The 13,866-nt window shown below is 48.1% G+C and overlaps 1 protein-coding gene across 1 annotated transcript; it reads right to left on the minus strand.

Moving 5' to 3' along the window:
• Positions 1-81: 81 nt before the first annotated feature.
• LOC146197353 (scoloptoxin SSD14-like) lies at positions 82-6,804 on the minus strand. The gene is made up of 5 exons (XM_084597172.1): positions 6,773-6,804; positions 4,749-4,915; positions 3,501-3,857; positions 161-411; positions 82-108 (listed from the first exon to the last, which is right to left on the minus strand). The coding sequence occupies exons 1-5, from the start codon at positions 6,802-6,804 to the stop codon at positions 82-84; spliced, it is 834 nt and encodes a 277-aa protein (XP_084453298.1).
• Between the last annotated feature and the right edge of the window lie 7,062 nt (positions 6,805-13,866).

Consider the following 13,866-nt stretch of genomic DNA (forward strand, 5'->3'; position numbering starts at 1 on the left):
ACCAGCAAACAACGAGAAGAATGGGGTAAAATTGTCTATGACGAGCCAGGCTGAGCCTTTCGGCTTGTCTGCATCTACTGCTCAGATGGGCGCGGCTACCGCAGGGTCCTGAAGAGCAAGAAAAGAAGTGTAAAAGGTCCGTTACCGGGGGCAGGCTGACGAAGTCCTCGTCGGAGAGCTCATTCAGCTTGGCGTAGGCGTACTTGAAACTCTCCACCATGCGATGGAAGAGCAAATCCTGCGATCGTGGGGCGCGCATGCGGTTGAGCAGCGCGGCCGCGTACAGAAGCACGGGGCCCGAGCTGGGCGCCGGTGCGCTTTGCAATCGCGAGCCGTCTACCAGCTCCGCCTCGAGGGGATCGCGCCACTTGGACGAGTACTCGTGCAGGTCCCGCTGCGTCAGAATGCCGCCTGCGCAAAGGAAATTAACGCAATTTTTCTTGCATTGTTCGATTCGTCTTCACAAAACTAAAAAGGTCTCTGCCATACTTTCTTGCTTATGCTCAATCTGACTGCGTCTTTGTAATTCTTCGAGTCTTTCTGTGCACTTTTTGAAACTTTCTAAAATCTAACTGCGTAAGAACTACAGAAAACGACAATGAAGAATGTGCAACGATTACAGCGAGTGCACTGCGCATGGCAGAAATGAGAATTTTTCCAAGTCAGCTGAGCTCGCAACTTCTCGGGCGCCAATACAACATCAACTGCCTGTCGGCTTCTCAGTTCGTAACACGACAAAGTGAAGGCGATCGCTTTAGATTCCACCGAACAAGAACATTAAGCGAGGTCGAGAACGTCATATAAGAGACATCTTAATTCTGGCGTGATTGCAATGCTCAATAAAATGACAATTCAAGACAGCAGATAAACGGGGCTGGCTAAGCTCAAGAATTTTCTTCTGCCAGTGAATATTCATTCAAAAGAGCAGTGGGTGGCGGCCCTGCTCAGCGCAGTGTCTGATCTTCAGGGCAAGACCCTGGAATGGGCTCAGAAGGTAGCCGATGCCTGCCCAGCGTAAAACCGCCTTCGCCCACTACACCATTCCTTAGCGGAGTAAATTAAATCGTTACTAGCCAGCCTTTTCACCACTAAACTACTTTAGATAAGTTTAGTCTGGGCAGGTGAAACTTCAAGTGAACACCTCCAATTTTCCTCAGACTACGTGAGTTTTCGTGCTTGATGTCGGCGCCAACCAAGTTCTCTCCTGGCATGGTGCCATTAAACTTCGTACTGGTCGTTGTTGTGGTTTGTTCGACTGTTGCTTGTACTTTTTCGCATATCGTAAGAGCTTCAGCATATGCATAGTGTGCAGAAAATGAGTAATTATTTCACCCCAGCAGCAGGCAACCGAGTGGTTTTATTGCAAGGAATGAATCTACCGGAAACATTTTCAGCTACTATTGTCGGTCACGATGCCATTTACCAAGGCTACAAGACATCGATCCATAGGTATCCTAGTGGGGTTGAGAGGAGTGTCAAATTCTCGTACGTTGGTATTTTATCACTTCAAAAATCATAAGGTGAAGTAGTACTAATTACGAAAGGTTTCTTAAATTACTACCTACCGAAACAACGCTGCAAATGCACAAGACTGTTAGACTGGGAGATTATCTAGAGCGTGCACTCCGGCGCCAAGGATTGCAGCCATCACGTAGTACACAGCTGTTCAAGCAAGAATTGCGATGGTGACACCAACGCTGCGACTTGTCCGCGTGGTGGCAGAACTACGTCAATGCGAGCATATGCTTTGTGCGGGCGTTAGACGCTCCTCTCATCATCTGCGGCTACTATACGTCGACGCTAAGAAATCAGAGGTTGCCCAGTGTTCCTACGCGAACTACTCGGCGTCACAGTTGTTAACCCACTTCAAGTCACTACTAGAAGTGCATCATGAATTGATTCCATTTTTGCATGGCATGTCGATCTAGGGGGAACATGGCTTTGACAGCGAATTTTTTCAGTTCATTTTTGCACTCGCGCGAAATCCGAAAAACGCGGCTTTGATCAACCCTGTGCATAGTAATTATATTAGCTTAGCGCTGTTCGACCACGCTCTCTCTGCTTGTAAAACATTCGTTGGAGGCACTTAGATCTATCTTAAGAGCGGTAAGGCTAAAGGCACTCATTTGTCGCTTTTTCATTCATTTGTTTATTTTCTTTTCTTTTCTGTCTTTTATCTTTTTTTACTCTTCCTGCTTTTCTGTCTTTTGGTTCTTTTTTCTGCTTTGTGAATTTACATATTTTTGCACCATTTCGACCTATTTTGGACAACATTGACGTTCGGGGCTGTTCTGACGTCTGATGGACTTTTTGGCTCTAGTTGACTAACTAATTATTTACATCAACAAAATCTCGCACACAGACAAATGTTTAAGGCGAAAGCTCATCGTTGTCGTCAGCAAAAGTGTTACGCTTTGCAGCGGCTCTGATTGGCTGAGGTGGGCATGACGTCATAGAGGTCTCAACCAATCACAGGCAACACCACAGTATGCGTGAGTGCGTGCCTTATGTGGCCATATGGCAATCAATGAGCAATTACTAATTAATGGCTAAATATTTATTTATTACTAATCAATGAGCTAATTATCAATACCAGATAATCAATTACGAATTAATGACTAACTATATATTTATTGACTACTTAATGACTCATTAATGTCTACTTAATGATCTAAATTTAGATGTTTCTAGACGTTGTGCAAAACATGCTTGGAACATTCTCGAAACTCGTCACCACCTGACGGCTTAATGTACTAGCAGAATGTGAAAAAGTAGTCGCTCGCTTTACTCGTAGCAGCATTAATTGCTACATGCGCAACAGTTGCGTAGAAGAATGCGACACTCAAGCTTTCGCCTATCACTGCTTCAGTCGTTATAATTTTTGTTTCACCCTCTACCTCATATAACCATTATTTTACTCATTATTCATTTCGCGGCAATGACGATGTGACATTCACCACGGATGCACAAATCCTGTCCATACTAATGAGCCTATAAAGGCTTTAAAATACTGTCACCTGGTGGTGACAAGGTCGATGACACAAATGAAGAGTCGATGATTGCACTGAAGAAACTCTTTATTGGGCTGACTTGCGCCCGCAAAAGAACTAAGCAACTCGGCGGCGGCGATAGCAACAAACGTGCTCGTCGATCGCCGAACAAAGAATGCCCGTCACACTCGTCAACGCTCAATTTAAAGGCTGCTCAGAACAATCTAGATAACGTCTTAAACTGCTGCCAGCACAAACTGGAACATAGTAGAAAGACACACGAGTGGCCGGAATCTTGGAGACAGATCTCGGTGCGTCTTGCGCTACAACGGAACTGATAAAGGTGCGACTCGCGACATCGAGCATTAACAAACAAAGAATACAGAACTCATACGCGATCCAGAATCAGAGTAATAAGGCCGTATGCCGGCGGCTGTTAAAAAAACTACAAATACAGTTTTGAAGGTTTCGCGGCAATACGCATCAACACCATCATGCTCCTGTCCTCACCGATGCTCCTGACGTCCCTGACGAGGGCCCTGGCCGTCCTGCCGTGGTAGAAGGCTGCGGCGCTGCTATTGGCGATGGCCTCCAGCGTGTCCGCCAGCAGAGGCTGCTTGAGCGTCTCGCCTTCCTTGTAAGGTGAGTTGGACACGTCGTTCCAGAATTGCGCCCGCGCCCGTAGGTTGGTGTCGAACATGGCGCGCGCTGCGGACAGAGCCGCGGCCAGCTCGGGCCCGACAGGAAACCCAAACCGCGCCAGGTTCACCGCGGGCGCGAACAGCTCGGACCATGGCAGTCGGCCGAATTGCCGATGCAATTCGCCCAAGCCATGAATCAGGCCTGGAACCGCCACTGCACGACCGCCTGCCGAAGAAGTCGGGCGGTTAGCATGCGGCCCACGCGAATTCAAATGAAACGGATTGAGTCAAGAAACCCCAGCGGGACCATCTGATCTTGTAGCGCCGCCCAACCTGCCAAGAAATCAGTGCTTGGACTTCTCACCTGTCACCTACTGGATGCCTATTTTTTGAGGCTGATATGGTAACAACTAATGATGTCGCTCGCATTAACAACAAAACTAAACAATTTAGCAAATCAGGGCGACGGCACCCACACATGCGACGCTCGCCTTGGGTTATACATGAGAGCACTTCTTAGCACGCTAAAATAGCTGAACTGCGGAGATTGAAAAAATGCTGTGCAGATTTCACTTAGTTGTCGTGTGGATGCTTTCAGGTGAACACTAATGAATAATTTGTGCGCTTTCGCTCGTTAACACAGCACTGTAACCACTGAGTCAGTACAGCGACACATGGATACACAAAACAGCTTCAGTTTCGCTCAACTTGTGAGAATTCAAAAGAACAGCGATTTCAAGCATGCCTTGACACGAGAGAAAAAGCGGCGAATTTCCGAAGAAATGTACTAGATGCGTGAATTTCCAATCTGGTTTTCCACTTAAATTGATTTGATGGAAAGCTCCGTACCGACTAGCGCCTCGTCTGTGTTCTGGATGAACATGTCCGGCCTGGACGCCAACGGGGCCACTTCGCGCGCGTCGAGCACGTGGGTCGCGTTTCCCTTCCTGCGTACATAGACAGACATCGTGTGCGGATTAGAATATGAATGAAGGAGGTGAAACAGTACACTGCGGGATCTCGTTATTTCTAACTTCCGATTTATGAGAACTGATGCTTTCGTCCTGCCTACGTGCATTAAGGAATGCCTCATTGTTGAAAGAAATTCTTAGCCTACTCGACTGTGTGGCAATGTCTATAAAGGAGAAAATGGCACCGAGCTTGTCGAAGATGAGCGCGATGAATCCACCGCCGATGCCAACTGCGTGGGGCAGCACGACGCAGGCGCAGAGCAGCGTCGCTATGGCGGCGTCCACCACAGACCCGTTGCGCTCGAAGACGAACCTGCGGTAAACGCTATTTCACTGGCGAGGTCTTTCGCACGCACTGCGTAAGTCGTGGCATGGTGCCCTGACTACAAAGTTAGTATCAAGTAATTAGAATCAGCCGCAATAATTGAGGACGGCTGCTTTACAAGGTGTTCATCAAGATAAGTCCGCAGCCATGATATTCTCTTTACTGTAACTTCTGTCCAGAGGGTAGAATCAAGATGAGGAGGGAAGCTTAGATTCGCGGATAGCACGTCTTGGAAAGTTTGCAAGCTTTTGCTGCAACCGCTTACTGATATGCGGATAGAAACATTTGTTTTTACGGATGGTAGCGGTGGTTTGCGCTATGCCATGCTGCTGATAAATGTATTTGACGGCTAACAAGCATTTACCAAAAATTCTGCTTTTTATTGTGTAAAAAAAAAACACACATCCACACAATAAAAATTAAGATGACAGGGCAGATTTGCTGCGCTGAGAAAACCAATTACGATCCTGGCTCCACAAGCGAGATATGTGTGCTCGTGTGTTTGCCATTAATGGCAAACTTCAGTGCGCCAGGTAGAACATATTGCACAGAACCTATATGATGATGCAGTGACTCTGATATTGCTCACTAGCTCGCGGCAGAAAATAGCGTCGCTATTTCACCTACATACAGTTTGTTGTAGGCAGTAGCCACTTGCAGTGGCTAGCCTTGGATAGCCTGGGGGGCGCTGCTGTGCGGTATTGGGTTTCAATTTTTTTTTAGTTTAGTGACCTCTGGCAAATGGGGAACAAGCATTCCGGGAATAAGAGGAAGCTTTGTCCGTAACCGCCTCCCCATCAATAGTTAAGAGGGGCTGTAGCCATTTTTCAATGGAGTCGCCCTGTAGGATAAGAGGGTCAGGTACGGGTCTTAAGTCTTCTTCATTGAAGTTTTGATGATTTTTACAGCAGCCTCGGCGAGTCCGTTGCTCTGAGGATAGCGTGGAATTGATGTGATGTGTTTGAATCCGCATTCTTGAGCAAACTTGGTGAAATCAGAGGACGAGAACTGAGGACCATTGTCAGAGACCACAACTTCTGGAATGCCGTGTCGGGCGAAAATTGATTTGCAGGGATTGATCACTGTATTCGATGATAGCTTCTCTAGACGAGTCACTTCCGGGTATCTGGAGTAGTAATCAGTCACAATCAACCACCAGTGGCTATTGAACAATAAAAGGTCCATTGCAACTCTGCCATGGTCTTGACGGAAACTCAGTGCTCTGAAAAGGCATTTTGCGGTTGCTGGACGTCTTGACACATTCTCTGCAATGTTTTACGGTGGTTGCGATGTCTTTGACCACTGTAGGCCACCAAATGGAGTCCTTTGCGCGGCCTGTGTCTTCGTGATACCGAAGTGACCTTCGTGAAAAAAACGCAAAATTTCTTTCTTGCAAGTAAGTGGCACCACCACATGGGTTGCGTAGAGCAGCGAATCGTCTTCTACGGTAAGCTGTTGACGATGCTCTTAGAAAGCTCTTACGTCCAGGGGCAAATCTTGTCGGGAAGGCCAGTCTCTTGTGCAGTGTTCTCAGAGATATATGCACACGCGATCTGATTTGTGGGCTTTTTTTAGCCACTCAAGGCAGTGCTGCTTGATGGGAAGAGTTGTCCTCATGCAGCGGACGAAAGCTTCGACATCGCTTTCTGGCTCTTCAAGACCTTTTTACGTAAAATAGGTACCAACGGCTTGTGGTCTGTCTCGAGTATGAATGACTTTTGACCAGGTAGTCCTTGAACTTTCCGTGAGCCCAAACCAATGCAAGAGCCTCTTTCTCTATTTGAGCGTATCGTTTTTCAGTGTCAGACAGAAGCCAGGAGGCATAAGCGATGACTGAAAAGTTACCACTGGTCTGTTTCTGTCGAATCACTGCTCATCGTCCAAAAGGAGAAGCGTCTGCACTGACCACTGTCTCCTGAGAAGGATCGTACACCCCCAACACTAGCCAAGATGGAATTAGCTGTTTTAATTTGTCGAACGCTTGCTGTTGAACAAGGTCCCAAAGTCCTGCTTTTTTGACAGCAAGCAAGTAAGCGGCTAGAGCAAGTCCGCAAGGTTGGGAGCAAAACGGGCAAGATATGTAGCCATTCCGAGCATCCTTTGCAACTCACTTCTGCTAGTTAGACTGTTCCTTTTTAATATGGCTTCAACCTTTTTTTCGTTGGGTTTGATTCCGTGCTGGTCAAGCTTGTGACCTAGGAATGTGAGCTGGTCGAGGTGAAACAGGCACTTGTTCTCGTTTAACGTGACACCTGCCTCTTAAAAGTCATTGAAGAACGCTGCGAAGTGTCTCGTCGTGCTCTGTTTCGTCTGAGGCCCAGATAAGGATGTCGTCCATATGGCACACCACTCTGTTGACGCCTTCCAAAAAATTTGACATCTGTTTCTCGAAGTTCTCGGGAGTTGGCGCGATGCCAAACGGTAGCTTGCTGAAGGAAAACCTCCCGAATGGAGTGATGAAGGCAGTAAGCTTCTTGCTGTCTTCACTGAGCGGTATCTGCCAGAACCCTGAATTTGGCATCGAGCTTTGAAAACAACTTTGCTCCGTGAAGTAGTCCGAGTGTATACTCGACTGACGGGATTGGATGCCACTCTCTCAGGACATGACGGTTGAGTTCAGTGAAGTCCACACAGATTTTAACATCACCGGATGGTTTTTAGACTACCACTATAGGCGCGCACCATTCAGTAGGCTCATCCACAGGTGAAATGACGCCACTTTTGTTTTCATTTGCTGCAGTTAAGCCTTGTTTTTTCGTAGATTGAAAATGGTACTCGGCAAGGGGAGCTCAAAGCAAATGGTTTCGCTCCTTCGCGCAAGCAAATGCGGTGCTCTCTCTGTATGCTTGCCGAGTCCTTGAAACAAAATGAAATTCGTCTCTTGGGCTCACCTTCTTTGCGATGGTGCTGACGAAGGTCAGCATCTGCAAGTCTTTGATAGCGGGCTTGCCGAGTAGGTGAGTGTGGGCATCTTCCTGCACGTAGACGACTTGCAGCGTTTCACATCCACGGTAGGAGAGTAGAAGACGTGCTATGCCTTTGGCTGCGATAAGTCTCCCATCAGCACCGTAAAGCTGACGCGAAGCCCACGACAACAGAGGCTGATGTCGAAGCATGCTGAAAGTTGCGGAAGGGAGAACAGATTCATCGGCGCCTGTGTCGATCTTGAATTTGTTTGGTTGGCCTTGTACGAGGACAGTCATCTCCCATGTCGATGTGTTGAAGGACGAGACCGTTCCAAGAAGTGTATGTTCGCTGTCGGGTCCTGATGCTTCAACGATGTCAACCCGGCATGATGTGTAGACAGATGCGTAATGGCCCTTCTTGGGGCAACACTTGCATACCTGTGACCGCGCTGGGCATAGTGAACGCGGGTGTCGGTCTTTTCCACACCAACGACACGTTGTCGGAACGTCGTCAGGTGTACGTATATGTGGCCTTCGTTCAGACTGCGATCGGCCGTTGTTGACATGAGTAGCGTTTGTAGGATGCTTGACTTGCTGCTTGCTTGTTGCAACTTTGTTGACTATCAGCGTTTCTGGGTGAAGCTCCGCTTGCTGTTGACGTACGCTTTCGACCTGCCTGACGGACTCAAGCGCCTTCTGAAGGGTAAGATCAGCGTCAAGTTGCAGTCTCGCAGACAACTTCTTATACTGAATGCCGACGACGAGCCTGTCTCGAACCAGTTCCTCTCGGATGGTGCCATACTCGCAATAGTTCGAAAGCGTGTGAAGCGCAGTCACGAAGTCTTCCAGGGATTCGCCGTCATGCTGGACCCTCGTGTTGAAGCGTGCCCGTTCAAAGATCACGTTTCGCCGCAGAATGAAGAAGTTGTCGAACTGCTTCAGGACAACCTCTAAGTTCTTGGCATTCTCTTCGGAGAGTTTGAATGTTCCGAAAACGTCCTCGGCCTGATCGCCCATCAAGTAAAGGAGCGTGTCGACTTGGTGTGACCATGACTTGTCGCAGAGACCAGAAGCTGTGTAAAAACGCTCGAGCCGCTTCCTTCAATTCGGCCACTCGGCAGGAGCCGTGAAGCAGAAGGCCTCGGGTGGCTGAATGACGAAGGATGCCATGTGCCGGCCGCGTAGTCCAAGCCGTAGACGCTGTTTTGACATTTTGGGTGACAATGCGACAGGAAGGGGCCCCGGGCTGGCTTACTGTGGGAGTCGCGTTACTTCTGACACCATGTTGAGCTGCCAACCGCACCATTCACGCAGCTGACGAAGCCCGAGAGCTGCTAACACAGTCTTTACTCGAGCCCGGCATAAGCCTAACTGCCCAGCACGAGCCGCGCCCGAGCTGGCGCTAGCTTCCGCGAACAGCGGCGAAGAAACTACGACAGACGACATGACGTGCAGCAACTTCCCAACTTTCTGGACGGAAATGAAGTATGGGTGACGCACGTAAAGCGATAAGGGGCCGTGGTGGCACCCTCGGGCGATCCTAGATAGTTTATGGTTGGCACCGGAGACGGCACTGTGTGGAGAAATCGGACCCATCTTTTCCCTTTTCTCAAGCCTGCGGAAGAGAAGCAAGAGACCCAAGACATCTATGAGGCATCTCTACATGAAAACACACACGCAGACAAGGCATCTCTCAGTGACGGCATGGACGTAACGCTCCCAGAGATTTCAGTTTCTCCAACAGATTCACGCACAGCGTGCACTGACGCCTCCCACCAGCACACAATGTGTGGACGTTGCGTCGTTCCGCCCAAGAGACTGCTTCTCTGTCAGGGGAGATGATGTAGTAGGCAGTAGCCCAGAAATGTGGGGCAACAAACACAATCACAAGAAAAGAAACACAACACCAACTTGCCCCTCAAGCTATTAGGCAGTAGCCACTCGCAGTGGCTAGTTTTGGATAGCCTGGGGGGCACTGCTGTGTGCTCGCGGAAGCTAGCGCCAGCTTGGGCGCGGCTCGTGCTGGGCAGTTGGACTTATGCCAGGCTCGAATAGAGACTGTGTTTGTTAGCAGCTCTCGGGCTTCGTCGGCTACGCCAACGGTGCGGTTGGCAGCTCAAAACATACTGGTGCAACCAGACACGTGCTTTTGATTGAAAGCTGCTGCAGAGTGTGGTACGCACGTAGCCAAATTAAGCCCATCGGCGAATGCGCTTAATGCGCACCAATGTCGGCCATGACGCGCGAGGAAACCACGCGTACCGTGTGACGGGAGCGCATTGCACGGCATCGGTGGCGGCCGCATACGAGCGAAAGTCCCCGCTGCTGGAGAGGCGCTCCTCGACTCCTCCGCGGGCTGCACCTTCGCTGTAGCGCGTCCACAGAGCGTGAACTGCCAAGGTGAGACCCGTGCAGAGGCCAGCTGCCAGGAGCAGAACTAGCGCCATGCACTCCCAGGGGATGTCCAGCCTGCATGGGTGTATCCAATGCGACACTAATTTACAGAGCCGGAATACGGATCTGGTGCCTACTCTTATGACAGAGGACGTTTTCGTTTATTAACGTTATTGCCAAAGCCCTCATTATAAAGGCCTAGCTTTTCATCTTTAGGCCGCGGCATACTCTGGCAGCAGACTTACTACAGTTGCCACCTAATAGGCAGGAGTACGCGAATACGTGTTCCCCAGTGGGACAATTCTAAAGACGTGAAACGACATAAGAAGGTACTGAAGTCTCCGATTCTTTCAAACCGTGGTTGATGAGGGTGGTTGCGTTCATACATTTTCCTTTTTTAATGAGCTATTGTGACGTAAATGAAGAGGAACGTTAAAGATTCAAACAGCGCAAACGCAGTGCTCACTGTATGCTCTACGTTAAAGCTCGATGATAGTTAATCTGTTCCTTTCAGGAATTCCAGCCAGGCCCGATGCTGAAGCTCATGTGTCCATGAACTTTAGTCAGGAGCTCGAGCAAGAACTTAGACTGCGCAGCTTTAAAAAACAGCAAGTGCACAGAAGATGATAACAAATATTGAAACTAGTACTCTTGTCACTGGTGAGAGAGCTGTCATGAGTATCGTCATGAGGACGGCCGGATAGTGCCCTCAACCGCGCTGAGGCGCTCTAGATAGCGATGCGACAACCTACGCCTCTCTCAACGAAATCAACTCTGGTTTCATTGATGACTCCATAAGAGGTAAAAGACCGGACTCACATCACGGCCACGATGATCGAGTTGGGCCTGGAAGGCACAGTCGGGCTGGAGGCGCCGACCCTTGAGGAAGGCTCTGAATCTGTCATCGGGGCAAGACGGCTTAGATCCAGCGATCGCGTGTTAGACGAGATGGAGGCTTCTTTTTCTTCTTATGAAGCTAGCACGTGCACTTGGGATCTGTTACCCACAGAGAGTACGGTTGTAAGCCTCCCAGAGGAGTTGGATTCATGACGGTCAATATAGGAGACTCGCCAATTTTTGTTTACAACAAGGCTTTTTGTTTTTACTTTATAAGCTATGGTTGCGCGAATATTGGAGATTTTCTATTAAAGAATAAAGTATCTTCCTGTCCGATTCGTTGAAGAAGAAAAATAGTCTGTGCTCAAGGTTATTCGAAACGAATTGTATTTTCCTTAAAGTTTTTGGATAGTTTTCGAACAACTTGCACGAAGTACACATACAGAACGTGCGGTAGCTTCTTTGTGACGGTCGTTTCAATAAGAGAACCCACTCAGACTCCAACAGCAGGCTGCCGCGATCGATTTGTGCGGGTCCATCCATCCACGTGTCTTCACACGTGGAGGCGTCCATATTGCACATGCGCAGCCTCCAAAACTGGGCGATGGAGTAGAGTTCTGTCAGGCCTAGCCTGCCTTCATACCCGAAATCGAATGCGGTGGCTGAAACTCTCGCCCCTCACATGTACTGGATTCTGCAATTAGTTTTTTCGCTCTCTGGCATCAGCACCTGAGCAGCAGGCGTCATCGCCAGCGTTATGAAGTAGGCTATTTGTTCACGATCCGCAATACTAACCAGTGACATAACGCACAAAATCCGTTCCGCCGGATGTCGTCAACAAGATTCTGCTATATAAGTGACATGACGGCTATACTGACTGACTGAAAATTTTTATAGAGAGACAAGGGAGGGGGGTGTTGGTGGGGTCCCTAGACCCGGACTCCCGCGGCTGCCGCAGCTATCCGTGCGTGTTTTACGAGGGCTCTTCGAGCCTCGAGTTAGGAACTGGATAGGGCAGCCTCAACCGTCAGTAGCTGGCACTGCGTTTAGTTCATTAGGTAGATTGTTTGAGCAGGTCCATAACATGTGGTGCAGGCCTGCCTTCTCCCCGCAAAGTTTAGAGTTAATGCGCTCACTTCATATTTTTCATCCCTCTAGTGGAGATTGGCTTTGTGTGCTTTGACGGCTGTAGATTAACCATAGGTAAATCTTACCTATGGTAAGATTTACCGCATGGTTTATAGCGCCACCTCTAGCGACTCACTGCTGAGTAAGAATGTTATTCTTGTACAAGCAATCACACACGCGGCGAAGACAAATTTTGAACTCGAATTCTACTCGGGTATTTGTCTTTTCGATTCCCATTATGTTAAATCTTTCGATACATCATTCGTATTTGTGGGGCACCTGGATAGCAGTGGTTTCAATGTCTCGGGCTGCAGATGCGTGTGAGTGGCTGCGTGGGTACTTTTTTGCAGTAAAATTGAGTGGCGACCAGTAGTTGTGCCAAAAACTTGTGTCATGTGACATCTGGCCTAATTGCACGCTGAGAAACACTCAGATTGACCTGAAAACCTTTATTATGGCATGCGTAAGAGGTGCGGTGCTTCATTTCTGTTCAGGTTTACACAATACTCTTGATGTGACATGAGATCCGAGCAAAGAGGAAGCTAATAAAATTCAAGCGATCACTGCTTTGAACTTGCGGCATATTTTAGAACTAGTGCTTCTGTTCCATTCGGTTCGCTGGATGCTAATTTCAGCCTCGTCAAGATAAGTGTAAAGACCGCGAAAATGTTTTATGAACATTCGCCAATCAAGGTTATTGACGGATAAGTCAAACTGTTACATGAAGACCAGCTACGCTCTTTCTCTCCTGGTGTCGGTGACATAAAATCTTACCGGAAAGCATCTACCTGTGAACGTTTATTGTGGCCAGAGCGTTCAATGAAGTCACTGATACTCTCGCAAAGCCAACTGGCAGCTGTAAGAGAAGACTTAAGCCAGCATTCGTCTTAAATGAACCAAATACAGCACGAAATTTTGTCCTGCTACGAAAGCAGGGCGAATATATCAACAGCCAAGCTTTCATGACGTGTGACACATTCAAGGTTGTCCGCAGAAATCTCCTTAATTAAGGCAGCGAAATAAGATATTTTTAAATACATTTCTGCCACAACAAACTCTGCCCACCATTAAATCTCGCACAATGAACCGGAAGTTTGCTGAGAATGTAGAGCAAAAATTACATTAAGAGCTGACGAGGTAAAAAAACAGCTCTACGCAATTTTTGTTCTCAGTGCAAAACAGTTCTATCGCTGTTTAAGGTCATGCTGACGCTCGTGCTGCAACCACAGACGCATTTGGGGCGATACATATTGCGATTTAATATTCCCAACTGGCCCAAATGATCACAATGTTAAACATTTATCCTCTACTGGAGTAGAACTTGTGACGTCTATGCTAAAAATGACACTGTTATCGCCGCCTTTGAGTGAACAGCGTTACAATTCTACTCTCCGAGATCCGTTTTATTTCTTGGCAACGCTCCGTAGCTTATTTGTGAAATCGACAAGTGAAGTTTGCAGTTACAACAGAGTTTTTGTTGATACAATGCCGCTGTCTACCGAAGCATTCACCTTATTTCTGCCGGAATCCCATCCTGTAACTTAAAGCTCTGCAATCCAACGCCAAATCACAAAGCCAGCGTAGCGGGCATAAACAAAACGCGAAATGCAGATGCAACTAATCAAGATGCCTTATGAAAAACGACGAATACTCAAAATTGATGTACAAATACTC

The sequence above is a fragment of the Amblyomma maculatum genome, chromosome 3 (assembly GCF_055883805.1).
Source record: "Amblyomma maculatum isolate TAMU_Amacu chromosome 3, ASM5588380v1, whole genome shotgun sequence".
Taxonomy (NCBI): domain Eukaryota; kingdom Metazoa; phylum Arthropoda; class Arachnida; order Ixodida; family Ixodidae; genus Amblyomma; species Amblyomma maculatum.

Excerpts from the sequence above, each read along its gene's own strand:
- LOC146197353 (XM_084597172.1), bottom strand. The coding sequence starts at position 6,804 with ATGAGCAGTGATTCGACAGAAACAGACCAGTG. Across the intron at positions 412-3,500 it reads CAGGGACGTCAGGAGCATCG|GCGGCATTCTGACGCAGCGG; the intron begins GTGAGGACAGGA and ends TCCTTTGCGCAG. Across the intron at positions 109-160 it reads AGCTCTCCGACGAGGACTTC|GACCCTGCGGTAGCCGCGCC; the intron begins GTCAGCCTGCCC and ends CTTGCTCTTCAG.